This window comes from Nicotiana tabacum, chromosome 19 (assembly GCF_000715075.1).
Source record: "Nicotiana tabacum cultivar K326 chromosome 19, ASM71507v2, whole genome shotgun sequence".
Taxonomy (NCBI): Eukaryota; Viridiplantae; Streptophyta; class Magnoliopsida; order Solanales; family Solanaceae; genus Nicotiana; species Nicotiana tabacum.
Window position 1 is genome coordinate 83,880,114 of NC_134098.1, and position 27,005 is coordinate 83,907,118.

A 27,005-nucleotide genomic window follows, 5' to 3' on the forward strand; every position below is an offset into this window, starting at 1 on the left:
GGTGCTGAGTGACTGGGAGGCAAGAGTGATTGTGAGGTATGCCCGAGTGGCAAGAGTGATTGTGAGGTATGCCCGAGGGGCTGTATATGAGTGATGTTTTGCCCGAGGGGCTATTTATGATTTCATCATTTTTGCTCACCTTTGTATTGAGCCTTTGTTTGAAAAACTATTGGAAAAATGTCTTAAAATGATTTTTTTACTGGAACTGGGTTTAAACGAGATGTTTGATTCAAATCGTGATTTTTAAGAGCATGTGGTATTTTACTGAGATTTTCTGATATGAACGTTATATGCTTTATTGCTCGTTACTACTGCTCAGTCTTTATTTATTGTTGTTACTTATTGAGTTGGCGTACTCACATTACTCCCTGCACCTTGTGTGCAGATCCAGGTGTAGTTGGACACGGTAGCGGTTATTGAGTGTTCTGGATGCAGATTTTCTTGGAGATAGCAAGGTAGCTGTTTGGCGATCGCAACCCTTGATCTTCTCCCTCTTATCTTCCTCTAGTTGTATTTAGCTATTTTCTGGGCTGAGTTAGCCTTGATATTGTTAGACAGATTGTAGTATATGCTCATAACTAGTGACACCCCGATATCGGGCTTTTCTTTTTCGCACTTCTGTTTTTCTTTGATTTGAACTCTTTAAATGGAGGTTTTATGTTAAATAACCTTGAAATTATCTTTGAAATAAAAATATCGGTTTGTTTTGGAAATGAATCGGCTTGCCTAGTTCCACGATAGGTGCCATCATGACAGAGGTTAGTTTGGGTCGTGACAGATTGGTATCAGAGCCTAAGTTACATAGGTCTCACGAGTCATGAGCGGGTTTAGTAGAGTCTTGCGGATTGGTACGGAGACGTCTGTACTTTTCTTCAGGAGGTTGTAGAACCTTTAGGAAACTTCACATTCTTGGATTCTTGTCGTGCGAATTTGTTAATTCTAGTAATTAAACATCTGTTGTTTCATTCTCTCACAGATGGTGAGGACTCGCACTACCGGTTAGGAGGGCCAGCCACTAATACCACCAGTCAGGGCCACGAGAGGCCGAAGCCGCGGTAGAGGCCGTGGTAGGGGCAGAGGTGCATTCCGTACAACAGTTGGGGCAGTACCTATAGATCCACCGGTTATCCCAGATCAGGACTAAGTTCCAGTTGTTGATGCACCAGCTCAAGCACCACCTGTGCCTATTGTGATTCCAGGCCTTCAGGAGGCCCTAGCTCAAATTCTGACAGCGTGTACTGGCCTTGATCACGCGGTCTCTATTTCGACGGCCGCGGCCACTTCTCAGGCCATATGAGGCACTCAGACTCCTGTCGCTCGCACACCCGAGTAGGTTATTCAGGGACTTCAGACACATGAGGCACCACCATTCCAGTCGGTTGCTGTTGCTCAGGATTATATGGTTCCTGCTATGCCTGAGGATGATCAGCGTATGTTGGAGAGGTTTGGGAGACTCCAGCCACCACCTTTCAGTGGCACAGAGAGAGAGGATGCTCAGGACTTTTTGGACAGGTGTCAGAGAATACTCCGTACTGCTGGTATTTTGGAGACTTGTGGGGTCTCATTCACTACCTTTCAATATTCTGGGGCTGCACTCATATGGTAGGAGACTTACGAGAGGCATAGGCCTATTGGCGCAACACCCCTTACTTGGCAGCAGTTCTCCGTGGTCTTTTTGGAGAAGTTCATGCCTTAATCCCGCAGAGAGGAGCTGCGTAGACAGTTTGAGCGGCTCCACTAGGGTGATATATCTGTGATGCAGTATGATATGCGCTTCTCCGAGTTGGCCCGTCATGCTATCTGGTTAGTTCCCACGGACAGAGAGAGGATCATGAGATTTATTGATGGCCTCACTTATCAGCTACAGTTGCTCATGACCAGGGAGCGGGTTTCGGGTGCTACCTTTGATGAGGTTGTCGACATTGCTCGGCAGATTGAGATGGTTCACGGTCCGGAGAGGGTTGAACGGGAGGCCAAGAGGCCTCGTGGTCAGGGTGGATTCAGCGGTGCTCCTTTTGGGGGTCAGTTCTAGCATGGTAGAGGTCGTCATTTCAGACAGGCTCAGTCAGCACGGCTATTTCATCGGGGTGCATCATCTGGCCATGGTTCTCATAGTACTCATCAGGGCCACTCATCACTTAGTGCCCTTCCAATTCAGAGTTCGTCCTGTGCTCCACCTATTCAGGGCTTTTCCATGCCAGGTTCTTCTACTAGTCATCCTGGTGCTAGGGGTTCCCATCAGTTTCCGCCGCTAGCACCAGGGAGTTATTTTGAGTGTGGGGAGCTTGGGCATATGTGGAGGCAGTGTCCTCGTCGTCATGGAGGTCTATCTCAGCAGAGGAGTCAGCCTCCGACTACAGCACCGGCTACCTCACCACCCGTCCAGTTAGCTCAGGGTGAAGGTGAGTCAGCTAAGGGTCGCCCTAGAAGGGGAGGCAGATCACGGAGTGGTCAGGCCCATTTCTATGCTCTCCCTGCCAGACCAGATGCTATTGCTTCAAATGCTGTGATTACAGGTATTGTCTCAGTTTGCCACAGGGATGCCTCAGTATTATTTGACCCTGGTTCCACGTATTCATATGTTTTCTCATATTTCGCCCATTTTCTGGATATGCCCCGTGAGTCCTTAGTTTTATATGTACATTTATCTATCTTGTGGGCGATACTATTATTGTGGACCGCGTATATCGGTCATGTGTGGTGACTATTGGGGGTCTGGAGACCCGAGTAGATCTATTGTTACTTATTATGATTAATTTTGATGTGATATTGGGTATGGATTGGTTATCTCGATGTCATGTTGCTCTAGATTGTCACACTAAGACAGTGACGTTGGCTATGCCGGGAATTCTGAGGGTTGAGTGGAGCGGTTCTGTAGATTATGTACCAAGTAGGGTGATTTCATATTTGAAGGCTCAACGCATGGTTGAGAAGGGTTGCCTGTCTTATTTGGCTTTTGTGAGGGATGTTAGTGCCGAGACTCCTGTAATTTATTCTGATCCGGTGGTACGTGATTTTTCGGATGTGTTTCCTGCAGACCTACCGGGCATGCCGCCTGACATGGCTATTGACTTTGGTATTGATTTGGTGCCGGACACTCAGCCCATTTCTATTCCACCGTATCATATGGCACCGGCGGAGTTGAAGGAATTGAAAGAACAACTTCAGGAACTCCTTGATAATGGGTTTATTCAGCCTAGTGTGTCACCTTGGGGTGCACTAGTTCTATTTGTGAAAAAGAAGGATGGTTCCATGATAATGTGTATTGATTACAGGCAATTGAACAAGGTCACAGTCAAGAACAAGTATCATTTGCCTCGTATTGATGATTTATTCGACCAGCTTTAGAGAGCGAGGGTGTTCTCCAAGATCGATTTGAGGTTCGGTTATCACCAGCTGAAGATTCGGGATTCAGATATTCTTAAAACAGCTTTCAGGACCCGATATGGCCATTATGATTTCTTGGTGATGTCTTTTGGACTGACCAATGCCCCAGCAACGTTCATGCATTTGATGAACAGTGTATTCCAGCCCTATTTGGACTCATTCGTTGTTGTATTCATTGATGACATCTTGGTGTACTCTCGTAGCTAGGAGGAGCACGCTCAGCATTTGAAGATTGTATTACAGAGATTGAGGGAGGAGAAGCTTTATGCAAAGTTCTCCAAATGCGAGTTTTGGCTCAGTTTAGTAGCATTCTTGGGGCTCGTGGTGTCCAGTGAGGGTATTCAAGTGGATCCGAAGACGATAGAGGCGGTGCAGAGTTGGCTTAAGCGTCCTTAGCCACAGAGATTAGGATTTTTCTTGGTTTGGCAGGTTACTACCGTCGCTTTATGGAGGGATTTTCATCTATTGCATCGCCCTTGACCTAATTGACCCAAAAAGGTGCTCCATTCAGGTGGTCGGATGCGTGTGAGGAGAGCTTTCAGAAGCTCAAACTGCTTTGACCACAGCTCTAGTGTTAGTTCTGCCATCAGCTTCAGGTTCTTACACCGTGTGTTGTCATGCCTCGAGGATAAGCATTGGTTGTGTTTTGATGCAGGAAGGTAGGGTGATTGCCTATGCTTCGCGCCAGTTGAAGACCCATGAGAAGAACTATCATGTTTATGATCTTGAGTTAGCAGCCATTGTTCACGCCTTGAAGATTTGGCGTTATTATTATATGGGGTTCATTGTGAGATCTATACTAATCACCGGAGTCTGCAGTATCTGTTAACGTAAAAGGATCTTAATTTGCGTCAGCGGAGATGGTTGGAGCTTCTTAAGGACTATGATATCACTATTTTGTACCATCCGGGGAAGGCCAATGTGGTGGTCGACGCTTTGAGTCGCCAGGCTTAGAGTTTGGGGAGTTTAGCATATCTTCCAGCACCAGAGAGACCTTTGGCATTAGATGTTCAGACCTTAGCAAACCAGCTTGTCAGATTGGATATTTTGGAGCCTAGTCGGGTATTGGCTTGTGTGATCTCCAGGTCTTCTCTTTATGACCGTATCAGGGAGCGTCAGTATGATGACCCTCACTTGCTCGTTCTTCAGGATAGGGTTCGGAGAGGTGATGCTAGGGTTGTGACTATTGGTGATGAACGGTGTGCTGAGAATGTAGGGACGGATATGTGTGCCTAATGTAGATGGGCTTCGAGAGTTGATTCTTGAGGAGGCCCACAGCTCGCGGTATTCCATCCATCCGGGTGCCGTGAAAATGTACGAGGATTTGAGGCAGCACTATTGGTGGAGGCGGATGAAGAAGGATATAGTTGGGTTTATGGCTCGGTGTCTCAACTGTCAGCAGGTTAAGTATGAGCATCAGAGACCGGGTGGCTTGCTTCAGAGATTAGTGATCCCAGAGTAGAAGTGGGAGCGGATCACTATGGACTTTGTAGTTGGGCTCCCACGGACTTCGAGGAAGTTCAACGCTATTTGGGTTATTGTGGATCGGCTGACCAAGTCCGCGCACTTCATTCCAATTGGTACTACTTACTCTTCAGAGCGGTTGGCTGAAATTTACATCTGAGAGATCGTTCGCCTGCATGGTGTCCCAGTTTCCATCATTTCAGATAGGGGTACTCAGTTCACATCGCAGTTTTGGAGGGTCGTGCAACGAGAGTTGGGTACTTAGGTTGAGTTAAGCACAGCTTTTCACCCTCAGACGGACGGGCAGTCCGAGCGCACTATTCAGATATTGGAGGACATGTTGCATGCTTATGTCATTGACTTTGGGGGTTCATGGGACCAGTTTCTGCCACTCGCGAAGTTTGCATGTAACAACAGTTATCAGTCGAGTATTCAGATAGCTCCGTACGAGGCTTTGTATGGGAGGAGGTGTAGATCTCCGGTTGAATGGTTTGAGCCGGGCGAGGCTAGGCTCTCAGGTACAGACTTGGTCCAGGACGTATTAGATAAGGTGAAAGTGATTCAGGAGCAGCTTCGCACGGCGCAGTCCAGGCAGAAGATCTACGCGGATAGGAAGGTTCGTGACGTGTCTTTTATGGTTGGGGAGAAGGTTTTGCTGAAAGTATCACCCGTGAAGTGTGTTATGAGGTTTGGGAAAAGGGGCAATTTGAGCCCCCGGTTCATTGGGCATTTTGAGGTGCTTCAGAGGATAGGAGAGGTGGCTTATAAGCTTGCCTTGCCACCCAGCTTGTCGAGTGTGCATCTAGTTTTTCATGTTTCCATGCTACGAAAGTATATCAGAGATCCGTCCCATGTTTTGGATTTCAGCACGGTCCAGTTGGAGGGTGATATGACTTATGATGTGGAGCCAGTCGCTATTTTAGATCGGTTGGTTCGAAGGTTGAGGTCAAAGGATATAGCTTCAGTGAAGGTGCAATGGAGAGGTAAGCCTGTGGAGGAGGCCACCTGGGAGACCGAGCGGGAGATGCATAGCAGATATCCACGCCTATTCGAGACTCCAGGTATGTTTCTATACCCGTTCGAGGACGAATGGATGTTTAAAAGAAGGAGGATGTAACGACCCGACCGGTCGTTTCGAGAGTTATAACCCTATTTTTCCCATTCCTACTTCTTCTTGTGTTATTCAGCTATATTATGTTATATCGGGTTAGTTGGTTCGAGTCTGGAAGGAACTCGGAGTGAAATGAGACACTAGTCTCATAATTGAAAATTTTAAGTTAGAAAAGTGGTATATTTGGTTGTGGTCCCGAGGGCCTCGGGTGAGTTTTGGATGGTTAACGGATCAAAAATTGAACTAGAACAGCTGCTACAATTTCCTTCTGTTGGAAATTGCTTCTGCCAGATTCGAGCCCAGAAAGCTCTCAGAATCGAGCCCAGAAATGAGCCCAGATTGAGCCCAGAGTCGAGGGCCACTATCGAAACCATGATCGAGCCCAGGGTCGAGGGTCACGGTCGAAGGCCGGGTCGAAGTCATAATCGAGGGCCAGGATCGAGGACCAGGATCGATGGCCAGGATCGAGTACCAGGATAGAGGGCCAGGATCGAGAACCAGGATCGAGGGCTAGGATCGAGGACCTCGATCGAAGGCCAAGATCGAGGCAGAACCGAGGTTGTCTGGGCAGAATTATAAAAACAAGGACTTCGTCCCATTTGCCATTTTTGACAAATTGGAGCTTGAGGGGAGGCGATTTTTGATATATTTTCAAGGAAAACTTAAGGTAAGTCCCTTGTGATCATTTCTACTCCATAATATTGAATTATTATCGAATAATCCGACTAGATTACATGATTTTGAGGTGTATATCGGAGATTGGAACTTAGAAATTTTGAAATAAGATTTGTAGATTTAAGGGTCGAGTTGAGGTCGGATTTTGGTAAAATTGGTATGGGTAGACTCGTGGTTGAATGGGCTTTAGGATTTTGTACCTTTTGTCGGGTTCCGAGATGTGGGCCTATTTTGAGCTAATTTTTGGATTTTTATGGAAAAATCATTATTATCTGGTGGAATTAATTCCAATGAATTTTATTGACTGAAACGAATTATTTATGACCAGATTCGAGGTGTTTGGAGACCAATTCACGAGGAAAGGGCATTGCAGAATAAGAATTTCGCGGTTTGAGGTAAGTAACGATTGTAATCTAGTCTTGAGGGTATGAAACACCGAATTTCGTACCATTCTACTATTTTTTTAGTGACGCACATGCTAGGTGACGGGCGTGTGGGCGTGCACTGTTGGAGATTTGTGACTTGGTCCATCCCGTAGCAACTGTAAATTTTCATACCTTGTTGAAACCACTGATACTTATATGTTTTAGAAAGATTTTTTGTAAATTGGGCTGAATGCCATGTTCGGGGCTTGCGCCAATGCTGTTTGGACCCTTAGGGGTTGTTTCTTACCATCCTCTCACTGTTTTTGATTGAAAATCTATACTCAGTCATGTTTATACTTGTTTACCGCATAACTAAGTTTTATGACTCTATTTTGATGCATATAAATGTTTTGGGCCGAATTCCCTGTTTTACTAATATACCCGAGTGGCTTGATTTGTGAGGATGAGTATGGATCGGGGCTGCCCGCCTGCAGCATACTTTACGACTGAGTGAGGACGAGGGCCTGATTTGTGAGGATTAGTGTGGATCGAGGCTACCCGCCTGCAACATACTTTATTATTATCGCACGTGAGTTGTCCATGCAGATTATAACGCTTGGGCTGAAAGAGCCCCTCCGGAGTCTGTACATACCCCCAGTGAGCGCAGGTACCTACTGAGTGCGAGTGCCGGGTGTTGAGTGACTGGGAGGCAAGAGTGATTGTGAGGTATGCCCGAGTGGCAAGAGTGATTGTGAGGTATGCCCGAGTGGCACGAGTGACTGTGAGGTTTGCCCGAGGGGCTGTATATGAGTGATGTTTTGCCCGAGGGGCTGTTTATGATTTCATCATTTTTGCTCACATTTGTATTGAGCCTTTGTTTGAAAAACTGTTAGAAAAATGTCTTTAAAATGATTTTTTATTGGAACTGGGTTTAAACGAGATGTTTGATTCAAATCCTGATTTTTAAGAGCATGTGGTATTTTACTGAGATTTCCTGATATGAACGTTATATGCTTTATTGCTCGTCACTACTGCTTAGTCTTTATTTATTGTTGTTACTTATTGAGTTGGCGTACTCACGTTACTCCCTGCACCTTGTGTGCAGATCTATGTGTAGCTGGACACGATAGCAGTTATTGAGTGTTCTGGTTGCTGATTTTCTTGGAGATAGCAAGGTAGCTGTTTGGCGATCGCAGCCCCTGCTCTTCTCCCTCTTATCTTCCTCTAGTTGTATTTAGCTATTTTCCGGGCTGAGTTAGCCTTGATATTGTTAGACAGATTGTAGTATATGCTCATGACTAGTGACACCCCGATGTCAGGCTTTTCTTTTCCGTACTTCTGTTTTTCTTTGATTTGAACTCTTTAAATGGAGGTTTTATGTTAAATAACCTTGAAATTATCTTTGAAATGAAAATATTGGTTTGTTTTGGAAATAAGTCGGCTTGCCTAGTTCCACGATAGGCGCCATCACGACAGAGGTTAGTTTGGGTCGTGACATGTGGGCCTCCTCAAGAATCAACTCCCGGAGCCCATCTACATTGGGCACACATATCCGGCCCTGCATCCTCAACACGCCATCATCACCAATAGTCACATCTCTGGCATCACCTTGCTGGACCCTGTCCTGAAGAACGAGCAAGTGGGGGTCATCAACTGACGCTCCCTGACACAGTCATAAAGAGAAGACCTGGAGACCACACAAGCCAATACCCGACTCGGCTCCGAAATATCCAATCTGACAAGCTGGCCCACTAAGGCCTAAACATCCATTGCTAAGGTTCTCTCTTCTGCTGGGAGATACGCTAAACTCCCCAAACTCTTCGCCCGGCGACTCAAAGCATCGGCCACCACATTGGCCTTCCCCGGATGGTACAAAATAGTGATATCGTAGTCCTTAAGAAGCTCTAACCATCTCCGCTGATGCAAGTTAAGATCCTTTTGCTTCAATAGATACTGTAAACTCCAGTGATTAATATAGATCTCACAATGAACCCCACACAAATAATGATGCCAAATCTTCAAGGTGTGAACAATGGCTGCTATCTCAAGATCATGGACAAGATAGTTCTTCTCATGGGTCTTCAACTGGCGCGAGGCATAGGCAATCACCCTACCCTCCTGCATCAGAACACATCCAATACCTACCCTCGAGGCATCACAATACACTGTGTAAGAACCTAAAGCTGATGGCAGAACTAACATTGGAGTTGTGGTCAAAGCAGTCTTTAGCTTCTGAAAGCTCTCCTAACACTCATCCGACCACCTGAATGGGGCACCTTTTTGGGTCAATTTGGTCAAGGGCGATGCAATAGATGAAAATCCCTCCAAAAAGCGACGGTAATAACCCGCCAAACCAAGAAAGCTCCTAATCTACGTGGCTGAGGATGGTCTAGGACAACTCTACAATGCCTCTATCTTCTTCGGATCCACCTGAATACCCTTACTGGACACCACGTGGCTCAAGAATGCTACTAAACGGAGCCAAAACTCACAATTGGAGAACTTTGCATAAAGCTTCTCCTCCCTCAATCTCTGCAATACAACCCTCAAATACTGAGCATGCTCCTTCTGGCTACGAGAGTGCACCGGGATGTCATCAGTGAATACAATAACGAACGAGTCCAAATAGGGCTGGAATACACTGTTTATCAACTGCATAAACGTTGTTGGGGCATTGGTCAGCCCAAAAGACATCACCAAGAACTCACAATGGCCATAACGGGTCCTGAAAGCTGTCTTAAGAATATCCGAATCCTGAATCTTCAGCTGGTGATAACCGGACCTCAAATCAATCTTGGAGAACACTCTCGCTCCCTGAAAATGGACAAATAAATCATCAATACGAGGCAAAAGATACTTGTTCTTGACTGTGACCATGCTCAGCTGCCTATAATCAATGCACATCCTCATGGAACCATCCTTTTTCTTTACAAATAGAACTGGTACACCCCGAGATAACCAATCCATACCCAATATCTTATCAAAGTCAACCATACTGAGCAGCAAAAGGTCCACTCGGGTCTTCAGACCCCCAAAAGTCACCACACATGACCGATATACGCGGTCCACAACAATAGTATCACCCACAGGAGTAGATACATGAACAGATAAAACTAGAGACTCACGGGGCATATCTAGAAAATGGGCGAAATACGAGGAAACATATGAATACATGGAACCAGGGTCAAATAATACAGAGGAATCTCTGTGACAAACTGAGACAATACCTGTAATCACATCATCTGAAGCAATAGAATCTGGTCTGGCAGTGAGGGCATAGGGCGGGTGGTGGAGGAACTGGTGCTGGTGCCATCGGCCGAGTACTCCGCTGTGGAGTCCCACCCAATAGCCTAGGGCAATCTCTCATAATGTGACCAAAATATCTGCACTCGAAACAACCCTTCCTCTAATAAAACTGCTCCTCCTGATGCCTAAAAGAACTACTCGGGGATATCTGAGCGGACGGGGAATGATGAGAACTCTGTGCTGGTAGTGCACTAAATGATGACTGGCCTTGCCAATGACTGTAAGAACCATGGCCAGATGATGCACCACTGTGAAATGGTCGAGCTGTCTGAGCCTGTCTGAAATGGCAACCTCTACCGTGCTGGAACTGACCCCCAGAAGGAGCACCGCTGAATCCACCCTAACCACGAGGCCTCTTGTCCTCTCTCTCAACCCTCTCGTGACAGCGAACCATCTCAATCTGCCGAGCAATGTCGACAACCTCATCAAAGGTAGCATCAGACACTCTCTCTCTAGTCATAAGCAACTATAGCTGAAAAGTGAGACCATCTATAAACCTCATGATCCTCTTACTGTCTGTGGGAACTAACCAGATAGCATGACAGGACAACTCCGAGAATCACTTATCATACTGTGTCACAAACATATCACCCTGGCAAAGCTGCTTAAACTGTCTGCGCAGCTCCTCTCTGCGGGAGTGAGGCACGAACTTCTCCAAAAAGACCACAGAGAACTGCTTCCAAGTAAGGGGTGTTGCGCCAACAAGCCCACGCCTCTCGTAAGTCTCCCACCATATGAGTGCAGCCCCAGAATATTGAAAGGTAGTGAATGAGACCCCACAAGTCTCCAAAATACCAGCAGTACGGAGTATTCTCTGACACCTGTCCAAAAAGTCCTGAGCATCCTCTCTCTCTGTGCCACTGAAAGGTGGTGGCTGGAGTCTCCCAAATCTCTCCAACATACGCTGATCATCCTCAGGCAAAGCAGGAACCACATAATCCTGAGCAGTTGCAATCGGCTGGGCTGGTGGTGCCTCCGGTGTCTGGAGTCCCTGAACAACCTGCTCGGGTGTGCGAGCGACAGGATTCTGAGTGCCTCCCCCGGCCTGAGAAGTGGTTGCGGCCGTCGAGATAGAGACCTCTTGAGCAAGGCCGGTACACGCTGTTAGAATCTGAGCTAGGGCCTCCTGGAGGCCTGGAATCACAATAAGCACATGTGGTGCCTGAGCTGGTGCATCAACAACTGGAATCAAGTCCTGATCTGGGATAACTGGTGGATCTGCAGGTACTGCCCCAGCTGCTGTGGGGGCTTCACTTCTGCCCCTACCGCGTCCTCGGCCTCTCAATGCCCTGGCTGGTAGTACTGGTGGTTGTCCATCCTGCCGAGTAGTACGAGTCATCACCATCTGTGAGAGAATGAAACAACAAATGTTTAGTAACCAGATCAACAGATTCGCACGACAATAATTCAAGAATGTGAAATTTTCCTAAAGGTTCTGCAGCCTCTCGATGATAAGTACAGACGTTTTCGTACCGATCCGCAAGGCTTTACTAAACCTGCTCATGACTCGTGAGACCTATGTAACCTAGAGCTCTGATACCAACTTGTCACGATCCAAAACCTAACATGTCGTGATGGCGCCTATCGATGGTACTAGGCAAGGTGACGTTCCCAAAATACTCTAGTAATTCAATAGAAAAGGTAGTTTAAAACTTTTTCATATCAAAAATGTTTCATAAAAACCAAAGTTGAACTCAATATAGAATTAAAATGCGTAAACTAGCCCCAAACATCGGGGTGTCACTAAGTCATGAGCATCTAGATAACCAAACTAATACAACTAGTGTCTAAGTATCAATACAAGACAGAAAGAAATATAGAAGGAGAGACAAGGTACTGCGGACGCCGGCAGCTACCTCGTAGTCTCAGGTACTTGATCCGTCCGAACTCAACGACCTCCGTGATCAAACATACCTGGATCTGCACGTGAAGTGCAGGGAGTAGCATGAGTACAACCAACTCAGCAAGTAACAGAAATAAATAAGGAACTGAAAAGCAGTGACGAGTTATACAGTACAGTTCATTTTCAATAATTCCAGCAAGGATTAGACATACTTTCAAATCCGGCAGTTTAAGTCAAATCAGTTTTATACAGTTAAAATGCAGGTACTCCAGATATTGAAACTTTCAGAAATTTTACAACAAAGACAGATAGTAAGTGCATCAACAATTGAAAAGCAAGTACAACCTCTCATGGCAACAGTCACTCAAACCCTCAACAACTCGGCACTCAACTCTCAGCCCTCAATACACACGCTCAATAGGTACATGCGCTCACTGAGGGTGTTCAGACTCATGAGGGGCTCCTACATCCCAAGCGCTATAATCTGCACGGACAACTCACGTGTCCTAGTATAAATATAAGGATCCGCATGGGGAACTCATGTACTGCACGGACAACTCACGTTCCATAGAACAATACCTCATAACTAGGCCTTCGACCTTACTGAGTCATGAACCTCTCTATCTCATAGCTCTCAATAAAGAAAGGGAAAATAACCCAAATCAAAGTATTACAGTATATCATCAGGGAAAAATAATAGAGACTAAGGTAAGCATGTACAAGAATCACTATGACTGAATATAACTACCATGAGCAGCAATATAGTCTAAGCATGATCTCTAACATGAAAGACAGTCAAGTTCTAGTAGACATAAATGCATATAAACACAAATAAAGGCTATTAGACTTCACAGTCTCCCGGGACGGACCAAGTCTCAATCTCTCACGGCGTATACCCACACGCCCGTCACCTAGCATGGGTGCCACCTTCAAACAGTCACATTATACCAAACTCCGGGTTAGATACCCTCAAGACCAGATTTAAAAGTGTTACTTACTACAACAGCGTAGAACTCCTACTCCGAAATGCCCTTTCCTCTCGAACCGGCCTCCAATTGACCCGAATCTAGATACAAGCAATAAAATACAATCAATATGAGCTAAAGGAATGAATCCCACAAGGAAAATACAAATTTATAGGCCAAATCCCGAAATTCACTCAAACCCGGCCCCCGGGCCCACGTCTCGAAATTTGATAAAAGTCACAAAACCCGAAAGACCATTCACTCACGAGTCTACCCATACTAAATTTATCAAAATCCGACATCATTTGGTCCCTCAAATCCCCAAATTATTCTCTTCGAAATCCCAAGCCCTGACCCCTTATTTCACTTCAAAAATCCTACTAATTAGGTGGGGAAGTTAAAGGGAAAACACCATAGCTAAAGATAATAGAGCTTAAGCAACTTACCTCAGTGAATATCCTTGAATCCCCTTCGAAAATCACACCAAAAGCTCCAAAGTCCGAATTAAAAATGGTGGAAATGAGCAAAAATCTCGAAGTCCCCTATCTATAGGTTCTGCCCAAATCGCCGCATCTGCGGACAATCACTTAAGTGAACATCTCCGCACCTGCGCTCCCTATCCGCTTCTGCGACCTCGTAGGTGCGTAAAAGACCTCGCACTTGCAGCCACTAGCAGTCCTCCTCAATTCCGCATCTGCGACTCAGCCTCGCATCTGCAGGCTCGCAGATGTGACCAATCTTACGCACATGCAGTTCCATCCCAGGTCCTCTACGTCCTCATCTGCGGCTCACCAAGTGCACCTGCGACCTCGCACCTGCGGCTCCCCCTCAGCAGGTGCGTAAATACCAGTAGCAGCAGCCTCAACTGCATTTTTCCAACTTCAAATAATTCGTTAACCACCCGGACTTACCCCGAGCCCCTAGGAACCTCAACCAAACATACCAACAAGTCATATATCAACATACAAACTTAGACAAATTATCAAATCACTCAAAACAACATCAAAACACCAAATTACCCTCGGATTCAAGCTTAAAAACTTCTAACTTCCCAAATTTCGCAAACGACGCCGAAACCAACCAAACCATGTCTGAATGTCCTCAAATTTTACACACACGTCACAAATGATACCACTAACCTACTCCAACTTCTGGAAATTCATTCCGACCCCGATATTAAATTTTCCACTGCTGACCGAAATCGCTAAATTTCCAACTTTTGCCAATTGAAGCCTATTTCCAGTACGGACCTCCAAATCACATTTCAGACGCACTTCTAAGTCCAAAATCACCTAACGAAGCTAATAGAATCATAAAAATTCAAATATGAGATCGTTTACATATAAGTCAACATCCTGTTGACTTTTCCAACTTAAGCTTCTACTTTAGAGACTAAGTGTCTTAATCCACTCCGAAACTACTCTGGACCCAAACCAACTAACCTAGTATACCATAATATAGCTGAAAAGTACAAAAGGAAGTAGAAATGGGAAAAACGGGGCTATAACTCTCGAAACAACCGACCGGGTCGTTATATAATGTCTATAGAACAAAGATGGCACAATGATGAAAACTTGAAAATTAACCAAGGTCTTGCACTCCAAGGCTAATGTTATACAATGCTGAGATTTTTAAAAAAAAGTCCAACGGGAAAGGTATCTTCGTATGACCTATAGGTCGTGAGTTGGAGCTGTTTAGCCTCAAAATCGGATAACAATTGAATTTGTTAGGGGTTTAAAGGATATGCGGATTAACTTGATACAAAGCGATAAATTAGATTGAAATTGAAATAAATAGCGATAAATTAATTGCAAACAAACCACACGAATTGGATGATTTCAGCTTAGGAAAGCAATCTACCCTTGAGTTGAATGCACTTTTATTGACACAAAGATATCAAAGAGTAAGAACTTAGAGAATGTATTGCTTATCAGTATATGTTACAATGTACCTAATGAATTGTCAAGTCCCCTTTATATATTAGGGAAAACCTACCTTTTAAGATATTATCTTATTGTTCTATAAAAGGCAAAAGTTCATGATTTGCTAACCATTGGTCCCCTTTTGACTCGTTCCGTAATTTTTGCCATAATGAGTGATTAATGGCGAGAATTGCGGACACATGTCGGACGATATGGCAAAACTTTCTTCGAGACCGTTAAAAACAGGACCGGTTACGCCTTCGGTAAACTCGAGGGCAAATCTGATGGTTTCGATAGCTAACTTTGACAATGTTTTGGGTTCGATCATAATCATCATGTGCCGATCTTGGCTGATGGTGTTAGACGTCAGATCGATCTTCGAGCTCGATTTCACTCGATCACAGATATTTCGACCCTAGCCTAATCAGGGAGTTCGGAAGCTCGTTCAAATATCGAGCTCGATTTTACCCGTATACATGAGCCATAAAAGTAACTATTAATATTTATATTAGGGTAAACTGTATACATCACACCCGTAAAAACAGAACCTTTCTTCGAACAGTGCGCATATGCAGAATGCTTTCGCACGCCAAATATATTAAATTTTGCCGTGAGTTGAATTTGGAAGAGGAAAAGAAAAAGCAAATTGCAGAGGCAGAACGGGTAGTATAAAATGAGAAACCAAAAAAAGATTTTGGCAGACAAGCTTTACCTCTTTTGCTCCTCTCCTTTTTGTCATCTCATTTCTTCTACATTTTGTGTGTGTGTGTGAGAGAGAGAGAGAGCGCGCTTTATTGCCTGAAAACCGGAGTGTGTATAGTAGAAGCTGTTGAAACTATTCAGACTTCTTTTTCGTTGCTGGGCTACTATTGGTAAATGGCAATAATTAAGTTTGACCTAAGACTTGAAACCCACTTCAGAGTTCAGACCACACGTTTGAGCAAATTTACTACTCATTTCGTTAGAGAATTTGGGAAAATGAAAGTAATAGTCGAAATAATATATATTTTGTATATATATATATTCTATAAGTTATATATAAAAGTTATATAATTTTTTTTTTTTTTTTTTACTATCGAACGTAAATAGTTTCTAGCGCAGGCTAAAAGTGAAAAAAAATTCGAAATTTTTTTATACACACGTCTAAGTAGCAAGAGAACGGATTATCCACTTTTTAGTTATGTGGAATTTGCAATTCCATGATAATAATAATTTTTTAATTACAACAATTAAAAAGTAACTATTTGTGAATTTTATCTCACGTCTACACACCACCTACATAATTTAACCATTTAGTATTTGAGATTATCATGTACTTTTCCCAATTTTTATTTCCCCTCTTCGCCCTCCACCATCAACTTCCTCCGCTAATTGCATTTCTATTCATTCTTTCAAGGGAACTTCTCTATTCTTTTCCATACCTCTTTTCAATCTATGAACAAACAACATACAAGAGAAGTTTCAAGCTCAGCTGAGAGGAAAGACAGGTAACAAAAGGAAGAAAACAAACTGCACTAATAGGCCATATGAACCTTCACTCCATGTCACTCCATTTAAGCTCATAAGTCATCACTGTCCAATATTATATAAATATAAATTTTCATAAACCACTATAATTTAGAACCTATTAACTATAATTTGCTTAATTATCCTTTTTAGCTACTATTTAATTGCTACTAACTTGTATCACTTGTATTCAAACGCGCAACGAATACAATGTGTATCAACTGCATTTGGGATACAACTTGTATCGACTTGTATTTGGGATGCAACTTGTATCGACTGTATAGATAGGTGTATACAATGGATACAACATGTATTGACTGTATTTGTTCGCGCAAAGAATACAACTAAGGCGAAATATAAACACAGGAAAATAAAATATTATTAAAAGTCGAACTCAAAATCTCCGCTAATTAAGCGGGCACTTTAACCAACTGAGCTACGAGAGCTTACTGCTCTCCTATTTTAGTTCAAAACAATTAATGCCTCATTTAATGGATATGCTATAAAATTCAAGTATAGCTACGAATGATAAATTTGCTGAAAGTATAGCTACAAATGATAAATACAGTGTAAACGTTTGATGTGTAGCGTAATTATCCCTTATATAAAACCAATCAAATAACAAAAACTGTATGAAATGTGTATTTATATTCTAAGCAGCTCAACAATCCTATTATGTACCTTCAACGTGTTCAAAAAATGCTTTGAATAGTCCACCACATTACCACTATTTCTACACCCCAAAAAACAGAACAAAAAAAATTTAAAGGGAGGCATAAATCTGTTTTTGAACCAACTAAAAACATTTTAAAGCTTCTTTTGCCCCCAAGACTCTTGCTCGACATGCCCATGATATTACACAATGGACCCTTCCAACCACCAAACGCAATGGAGAGCAAAATGTAAAGTGAAAACGAAAAAGTTGCAGATTTATAAGAAGCTACAAGCGCTTATACACAAATATTGTCATTTGTATCGACGAGTTCCCCACCGAAACAAAGCAGCACATGATTTTACATGAGAGAGATTGATGGCATTTGGGTACGTAACAAAATCCCCAGCTTCAACTTCTGTTTGTAAATTAGCCTGAAAGTTGCCCATTAAGGTCAGTCTCAAATCACAATATTCACAAGTGCAATATTGCTAGGCATGGCTGACACCAAATGGTGCAATAAAGATGATCGGATAGATGACTCACCAATTCGATGATGCCTTCCAATGTACATCATGGTTTTATTAACCAGTGGCAGCTCAGCTGGATCCTTCCTTAATCCTAGCACTTTCATGCTGTACAGTTCCCGTTCAAAAAACATTAACCGCAGCATGTAGAAAGCTCAAGTTACTAAACCACTAAAGCTAATTTGCGAGTGAAAAACATCATGCTATAACATCCACCAGATGGACGAAAAAGAAAGTCACTCCATAAAGGAAGAAATGGTGAATGGCTCTAGAGAATGGTATGGCAAGCTGCTTTAAGCGAGTTGGATGGACGACCACAGATGGCAACGAAAAGAAGATTTAAGATGTTATGCTTTAGGCAATACTATTGGACAAACATGTTCTTACTGGCAGCAGATGCATCTAGTAAACCCTCAACACTTTGAAATTTGAACTTGTGGTATGCCATTTAACTCTCTTACGGCAAAGGGTCTCAACAAAATCATACATTTTACTATTCAACTTCAAGATCGTGTATAAAATGTTAGCTAATGGTTTGTTTTTTATCTGTTTTACAATTTTGAAGTAACGTGTTTCCTGATTTATCATATTGATTTTTCAGCAGATAACTTTTTCATTTTGAAGAGAACTTTCCAACAACTACTGTTAAGTACCCTTCAACTATTTAAATGTCACGATCGTCATAGATGTCTTAAACAACTAAGTAAAATTTCACCTTACTGCTTTTTTTCTTTTTGGGGACAAGATTTTGCTTTGATTATTATTTCACATTTTCTTCGTACTTTTAACAATAAGAAATTGTAATTACTTTTTATTTAGTTTGTACATAAAGAAATTTTATTTCAGAAATAACCAACGTCCGAGTTCACACCTCCACTTAGTGCCTTGATTCTCGTACATGAACTCTGCCACTCCTTCTGAGACAGAGGAAGTATGTTTTTTCTTACAATTGACCCAATAGATGTGGCAAATAGCCAGATATTGCTTACCCTTCCATTAATTTGAGTTCAGAGTTCTGTTTAATTTTTGCTATAAGTATTAATTAATCCGAGTTTACTCCGAGTTCTTCTGGACATTCAAAAGGAACTTCTCCTAAACTCTTTTTGTGCCAAGTGCAAGGACCACCTTGGGGGAACATTTACTGCACGACTTAAACCTGATCAAAAGATTTACAAGGAACATACGCTCACAGTTTACTAGAACATCTCGGACTGGGAAAAGGAATCTATGTTGCGGAGTTTCAATGCAGCAATAATTTGTATAGCTGAAAGCTGAGAGAAAACGAGATTAAGGTTTTATATCTACATTTTTCTTAACCAGCGACAATAAAAGGATTTTAGTTAATTCTCCTAAACAATCCAAATGGTGCACATTGCTTCATAAATGATGCAGTATAGCAATGGATGAATATAGACAAACAAAACTCCTGGTTGTAAGTCTTCGCTACATGCATTAAGACAACTTCTATTTCCTTTGGCTAGTCAGATCTAAAACATGCTACAAACTTTTTGTACTACTACCTTAAGGACGACTTCCATACTACAGGAGGGAAGGGAAGAGGACCAAAGAAGCTAAAACCAGATGACCTTCTCAACGAAATAATCAGTTGTAGTAGTACTCCCTCCCTTAAGTTTTACTTGTTAGGCTAGTGTCTGTACACTCTGCTAACCTTGCCAAACTAAATCAGTGGTTTAGCTTCTTCAGCACGTGAAGTTTCAGCTATGTCTATTGTTAGTTTATTACCAATTCTGTAAACTTTGTTGACATGGTTATTTTACTCATTACAGGAATCTTGGTTTTGTGGGAGAAAAAGAAAAGCAAGGAGCAGCCAATGATAATGTCCGTTTGTCATAGTCCTTTGACATCCTAGATATGTCTCTAAAATTAAATTACCTGAAAACTGTCTCATCGGGTAAATTCAAACTAACCAATATGCACAAGGCTAATACAAACAACTCATGCTCTAGATCTTAATGAGAAAGCCTATATCTTTAGCACTTATTCTCTTTCCCAATCCATTTGCCAAAGACATGTAACAAGAAGGATGTGAATGTAATTCCTTCGACATTTGGCTCAACATTAAGTTGGTGAAGCATGACCAATGTTGGCTTTGGAAGTTACATGTGGTTACTCCACGGGAAATATGTTCGGAAGAAGGACAAGAAAAAGGAGAATCATAAGCAATGAGTCAGGGCTCTTAAAGTTTTCAAACACCAAAAGCAAGTTTTGGGAACAAGAACTCTTCCACATTGACAGTGCAGGAGAACTGCCTTGATTTACCAATTCTGGAAAGAAAAGTGTTCTGCACTATAACCAGAACCCTGCAACGTTCCAACAAACCCTCATATCCACCAATACAGTCTCTCAATAGGTAAGCCGCTTCCAATGAATGGGTCATAGATTATGAGATATATGAATGGGTCACAGGTTATGAGATTCAGTGATAAGTTTTTATTTTTTGGCAGAAGAATTCAGTGACAAGTTAGCAGAATGCTATACAGCGATGGCTGATCTTTGGGCTCAGAAACCTGTAGTAAGAGTTGAATCCCTCTCCATTGTTCACTAGTTGCCAGAGGGGACTGTGGTTGGCAGCCAACTGCAAGCAAGATAAATGATTGCAGAGCTCTCATGAGCAAAATGAAAGTGCCTTATCAACTGTAGACAAGCGGTTAAAAAAAGAAAGACAGACCAGTGAGCACTTCAACGGTGTGACACTGAGACGGAGTTAGCAGCCCTGGCTAACTCCGAGCATGCAGGTGTGCGCTCTAAGAAATATAGAAATTGTATTAAATTGAAATATTCCCACTTTACTCTTGATAATAGTCACTCTCAAGCCACTTCCTCTTTCACTTCCTTAATCTCCACTTTTGCTTACACTCCTCTAATCTCTCCTTTATATCAAGTGTATAATCCTTCATAAATGTATATGCTCTAACTCTGTGAAGGACAAGTTATTAATCCGTTATTTAATGACACATAATCTCATTAAGACTTTAAGACTATTCCGGCCTAGATATTTGTAGGCTTGAGAATGTGTTGAATCAAACTATTCCTGATTAGGTGCCGCAAGGCTAGAGAATTTAGCTCCTGGAGATACCACTAGGCTGGGAATCTACTTTCCTGCCCGGTAACAACAAGAAAATATTCAGCCATTCCTCTTGGTGTGTTTCAAAGAAAAGCTAGTCTTCATAATATGCTCAGGAACTACAATTTATCTTTGATGAAGAATATCATTTTAAGTTAGATTGGAAGCCTATAAATGTCTCACGCCATAAATTCCATATCAGATGCTCAATAAATAATGAATATGGAACCCCATAGAACTTATTAGTATTCAATAGAAATTTCATTTGAATGTCCATAATTTAGATCATGTCAGTCAATCAATCAATCCACTATGAATTAATTCTACATTAGTTGAAGTCGGCTATATATTCTCTACACCTGTTCCATTTTATTGAGTTCCACAAATGGAACTCGTTGCTCATTTAATACCAAACTGAGGCCGATTTAGCGCGTGCTTAGGCAGACTTCGCCAACCAAAGCTTTCTATCATAATTTAACTATTATTCCCTCAATATCATTTTATATGGCATTGTTTGACTGAGTAGGAAGTTTAAGAACAAAAGAAGACTTTCACTCATACTTAAACATACCATCACATTATTATTCCATATCACTGCCACGCCATTATTATGGCGACAAAAGCATTTCATTAATGGTAAAATGGAAAAACTACAGTTTTTCAAATATAGAAAGATGCAACACAGAGAGTATAATGCTGAATATCAACCTACCCAACCATTTATAACTAGTAAAAATCTTCCAATAACGAGGAATCAAAATAGGAAGGGCGTAATAGTAAATTCACCTGGTATAAGGGAGAGGGCAGAAGATGATCAAGTAATCAGCAGAGGCACAAGTGAAGGTACTAGTCTTGTCGTCATAAGCATAACTGTAAGAGCGTGGGCACGCGTGCTTGAAGAAGAGCGAGTAGCTCGAAGGCTGACACGTGTCAGGAGTATTGTGCGCTTCGCTACAGCAGTAAATCGGATCATTAAACGCCAAACACGCGCTCTTACACCCAACACTCTCACTATGACTCCCCTTCCCACTCGCAACCCTCAAATCTCTAGGACACGCGCCGTTCAGGTCCACCAGACATCCCGTGGCACTGCATCCCCCCCTTGTACCTCCTTTAGCAACTATAAGCATAGGAAGATTGTACCCATCCACAAGACTGACGTCATAAAAATCTAACCCCTGGTCGCCGTTGAGTGTAAACTCCGCTAAAGTCGCCGGCGGTATAGCGCCGCCTCCAGCGCACTCAACCTTGCCGGAGCCGCAATCTCCGGTGACGCATGTAAATTTACCACCGTTGGAGGGGTCGTTAGAGCAGAGGGTCCGACCCCAAACCCGACCCGACCAAGACCTGGGCATTTTGAGAGTCCTGGATTTGCCAGTCTTGAGAGTAAACCCGGTTGGGTTAATGGGCGCTCTGTCAGCTCCGGTTAATACTCCGGGCCATACTGTGTGACGGCACTTGTTGACTATCTTGAAAGTTGTTGACTGCACATCTGCATAAAAGTTCTAATTTTTACAATAATCAAGAAAAGATTAAGATTTTAAACAGAAATTAGAAGGAAAGTGGCTGTGATTATGTTAATGATTACCTGAGAAGAGAGAGAAAGTGAGGAGAAGAAGAGAGAGAAAGGTGGGGGTGATGAGAAAACGATCCATTGGTGATGACTGATGCGTAATGGGATGTTAGTGGAGTGGTGAGTGTGTTGATTTATTTTCAGGTTTCAAGTTAAGTTTCAAAGTTGTTAGCTTTTTGTTTTCCATTTTAGTTTGCTATTTTATTTTCTATTGGTTCTTTTTTGAGGTCTAGAAGAATAAAGAAAGAAAAAGTTGATACAGGGAAGAAACAGCGCGAAAAACAATATCTAAATATATTAGAGAGAGAGAGAGAGAGTACGCTTTATCACTCATACGATATACTGTATAGTAGGTAATCACGAATGAGTTTAACTAAATACACATTAGTCGTACAAATAATATTTATATTATTAGTAAAATTTAACCAATTAGAGCATATTACTCATTAAATATTACAAGTCAACGACTCATAATTTATATGACATTTATAATGATCATTTTAATATGACCATATATAAATATTTTTTATATAAATAAATATTTTTCCTTTTTTCCTTAACAAAAAAAATATAAATATTTTTTATACCACAAGGCAACATTAAAATTAGCGGTACGGGTGGCAAGTGGGCCAAGAGACCAGCCAGCCCACCAAAAATAGGGACTAGGTTGGGCTTTATAATCTTAAAATTTGTGCCGATTAAGGGCCCGTAGACAAGAGTAGCCCAGCGCACATGAAAAAACATAAGTAATTTTACCACATATAGCAAAGGTATAGACCCAATTTATTATAAATTAAAATCATTTTAAAATATTATTTTCTATAGCTACCTTTTATATTTTATAAAAAAATAAGTATTTACTCTTTTTCTTTCAATTAACACAAGATTCTCTCTTAGATTTCTTCTTCTTTCTCTCTCTTCCTTCTCTCTCTTTCTTTCAATTAACATTTAACACACGATCCTCTCTCAAGATCCAAACAAAAATTTTCTTCTTTCTCTCTCTCTTATTCTCTCTCTTTCTTTCACTTAAGACACGATTCTCTCTCAAAATCCACGTCACACCTCCTTTTCCCGAAGGGATAGGAGATAAGGTATTTTTTCCAAATAAAGTGACATTATCGAAATGAGATTATTTATTTAATTCAGAGTCGCCACTTGAGATAATTTATGGTATCCCAAGTCACCAGTTTATTTTAAATCCTAAATCGAGGAATTTTAACTCCGTTTAAAAGTCCGCGAAAATCAGAAGATCGGGTAAGTAATTCTGTTAGTCCGGGAGAAGGTACGAGACACTCCCGAGTTTTGTAATTGTGCTTTTTAGCTTTCTGACCACTTTTAATTATTTATGGAGTTTGTTTGAACAAGTCGTGATGCCGCGCACTCATTTATTTTTGTACATATTGAGAATCGCGTTACGGGAACCGTACCTACAATCTATAACATGTTTATTTTCATTATTATTTAAAGTTATGATCGGATCACATGATATGCGCACCTAAATTGGGGATTACTTATCGTGACCATGCAAGCTACAATGTTCCTGAGTTGTTGTTCTGAACTAATTTGAGATTTGTTGTGAGGTCTATGAATTATGGGAATCATTTGTGGATGAAGTATGAGACTTGAATGAAACAAAATTGTGTAAGAATCTTAACGGGGAATCTATATGTATTTGAAATTTGTTCATTACAATAGCCTCTTAAATTAACGTTAGTATATAGGAAACAACTTGCTAGTTTTTTCACAACTATTAAATTAATCCATGAGTAAAAAAAAACGTGCTGGCACTACTTTTACACCATTTACAGCACAACTAGTAGAATACTACCAGAAATAGTTGAACTACACCATAACATGAGCATAGATTCAACATTCAATTAATGATGGAAGCTAGGTGATTCAATTATACAACTCAAACACAAGTACATGGGATTATGTGTGCATCTAGTGTTCAAAACAAGCTGAAAAGACCAACTAAAGGCTCTCAAATGAAGTGTTGGAGCTCAACAGTGGAATAGCAACAACGACAGCAACCAAAAGATCGAATCATACTTTGCAAACCCAGAAATGATGGATGAAATATCTTAGAACAACGAGAAGCAGAGGCAACTTCATAACTATCTATCTTTTGAAAGAGAAAAAAAAACTTTGTAATTACTCACAATTTCTCAACTACCCTCTATGGTTTTCTTTTCCAATCCTTGCGTCACTTAGCCCAGATCCATCCTTTAATTACTTAGTGAACTCATCTAATGACTTAAAGAGGCAAGATACATAACACATATTTTGAAAAAATCCATTTGTAGCTCATGAACTCAATTAATAATGAGGAGAATTCCAGATTAGACTTATGTCAAACACATGAAGTTATCAATTACCAATTACATCAAGCATTTTAACATCAAATTGCAACTACACAGTTAACAAATAAAATCACTCAACAAAGCTCGAAGTGTTCAACAGAATACTCAACAGCAGCGAAAACAGCGATTTCCTCCAACATAATAGCTATGAGAAACCAAGAGATAAACACAACGAAACGATTAGAAACCAGGAGTAACTTGACTCGATTTTCTGCCTCTAAGCTTTAAACTTTTGAAGGCTTTCCTTTGTTCAGATTTTTTTGTTTTAATTCCAAAACTTTTGCTATTTCGTGGGTTAGAGTGAGTGCTAAATAGAGGTGTGCATATAGATGAGACAATAAAGAGAGGTCTGGCGGCGGCTAGGGCTTCTGCTAGGGAGGGGATCTGATTCTTTGTGTCTCAGAGAGGAGGATCGATGGCTGGCCGGATTCTGGCCTTAACTCGCTGGTGAGAATGAGAGAGGAAGAGGAGGGGGTGGCCGTTACTGGTCTTCTTTTTTTTGGGGGGGGGGGGAGGGGGGCGTTTGGGTTCTCATTTTTTGGAAGGGGAGGGTCTGTTATGTGTGTCCATCAAGAATAAAGGGCTCTAGGGTTTTTTAATGAGTGGGGGAGATAGGTATATTGGACTGGGTCAGGGGAAATTGGGCTTGGGGTTGGCATACGGATTTGGGGCGTGGGAAGGTAAATGGGCCACTAGAAGCAGCTGGCCCAAAGCTGTAATGAGACCCCATATCCTTCTCTTTTTTTCTTTGTATTTTGCAAGACTAATCAATTTATTTAACACTCCTAATTTTAACTAATTTGTAAAATTAACCTAATGAATTATTTTTTTACAATTAACTAATTTATTTAGCTAACAAATGCATGTAGAGTTACTAATGTATTGTTTGGTATTTTAGTGTTTTACAAATGCAATTAATTATGCAATTAAAATCTAAAAATGTAAAAATTCAAAATATTTTTGTATTTTTTTTAGAATTTAAAATGCAACTTAAAAATGCATCAAACATGAATACGTACAAAGCTAACTAAGCAAAAATATAGAAAAATAATTTAAAATTATTTTTTGGATTTTTTAGGATTAATTTTATATTAGGGCAAAAATTAGGTGCTCACAATCCCAAAAAAGAAATTCTTCTATCTCTCTCTCTTTCTTCTCTCTTTGTTCGAGCAGTTGCGTAGTTTATACACCGGATATTGCAATGAATTTGTAATGGTTAGTTTCTACGTTGGATATTTGCAATGGATTTGTACTGCAATATTAGAAAGAAAGAGATTGTGGCTTTCTCTACGCTGGATATTGCAATGGATTCCTCTACACGGATACTACAATATTTTTTACGTCGGAAAAGATTTGAGGCCCGTGATTTTTGTTCGTCTCCATTTTTAGTTTTAATACAATGTATACAATATTTTGCTTGGTCGAAAAATGCCATATCCGGCGAACTTTCTTCCCTTCTTTGCTATTTAGTCATATACAATGATACAAACACATTGTATTATGTACAAATTCACTTAATTATATTGTATTTTTGTATAAATACATTATTTTTTGTATGTATTTATGTATTTTGAAGGTTTGAATTTTTTTAATACAACTGAATACACATGTATTCATGCATGAATACATGATATAAATATTGAAATACACTGAATACAAACATTAAAATAGAACCGAATATATAAAAAGTGAATACATTTAATTTTAAAATATAGTGAAGTATATTAAAATATACTGAATACAATAGAAATATAGTGAATACAACCAATGAAATATACTGAATACAACAACAATAACATGTATTAGGAACAACTAAAATGTTGCTAATACAAATTCATTTGAATACACTTAATATAAAATAGCGAATACAGTAAATACAAACATTAAATCTAATTAATGCAACAGTAAAACAAATATATTGAAACATACTAAATATTAAAGTTAAATACAAAAGTTATATACAACTAAAAAATTATTCTAATTAATTGGGTTGATAATGAGGCATGTAAGAGTTGATTTTGTTGAGTTATATTAAGAGTGTATCATGCTAATTGGTATTATTTCCGTTATTAGTCAACTAGACATACCTATTTTTAAATTGATTGACGTTACTTGATTCACGAATACATGGCGCGAATATATTTGAGTACATGCGCGTACAGCTGGACGGCCCTGATTTTAGGCGTTTTTTGCTGCTGTATTCATGAATACAACAGCGCGAATACATGTGAATACATGCGCGTACAGTTGCACTGCCCTGA

At 41.1% G+C, this 27,005-nt stretch overlaps 1 protein-coding gene across 1 annotated transcript; it reads right to left on the reverse strand.

Annotated features, from left to right (window-relative positions):
• Positions 1-17,129: 17,129 nt before the first annotated feature.
• Positions 17,130-22,642, reverse strand: LOC107829556 (thaumatin-like protein 1b). The gene is made up of 4 exons (XM_016657003.2): positions 22,397-22,642; positions 21,595-22,300; positions 17,743-17,831; positions 17,130-17,630 (listed from the first exon to the last, which is right to left on the reverse strand). The coding sequence occupies exons 1-4, from the start codon at positions 22,461-22,463 to the stop codon at positions 17,626-17,628; spliced, it is 867 nt and encodes a 288-aa protein (XP_016512489.1). The 5' UTR covers positions 22,464-22,642; the 3' UTR covers positions 17,130-17,625.
• Positions 22,643-27,005: the final 4,363 nt, after the last annotated feature.

Coding starts and splice junctions, on each gene's coding strand:
- LOC107829556 (XM_016657003.2), bottom strand. CDS start 22,463: ATGGATCGTTTTCTCATCACCCCCACCTTTCTCTCTCTTCTTCTCCTC. Junction 22,301..22,396: donor CACTTTCTCTCTCTTCTCAG/GTAATCATTAAC, acceptor ACTTTTATGCAG/ATGTGCAGTCAACAACTTTC. Junction 17,832..21,594: donor TGCCCTCTCCCTTATACCAG/GTGAATTTACTA, acceptor GGAACTGTACAG/CATGAAAGTGCTAGGATTAA.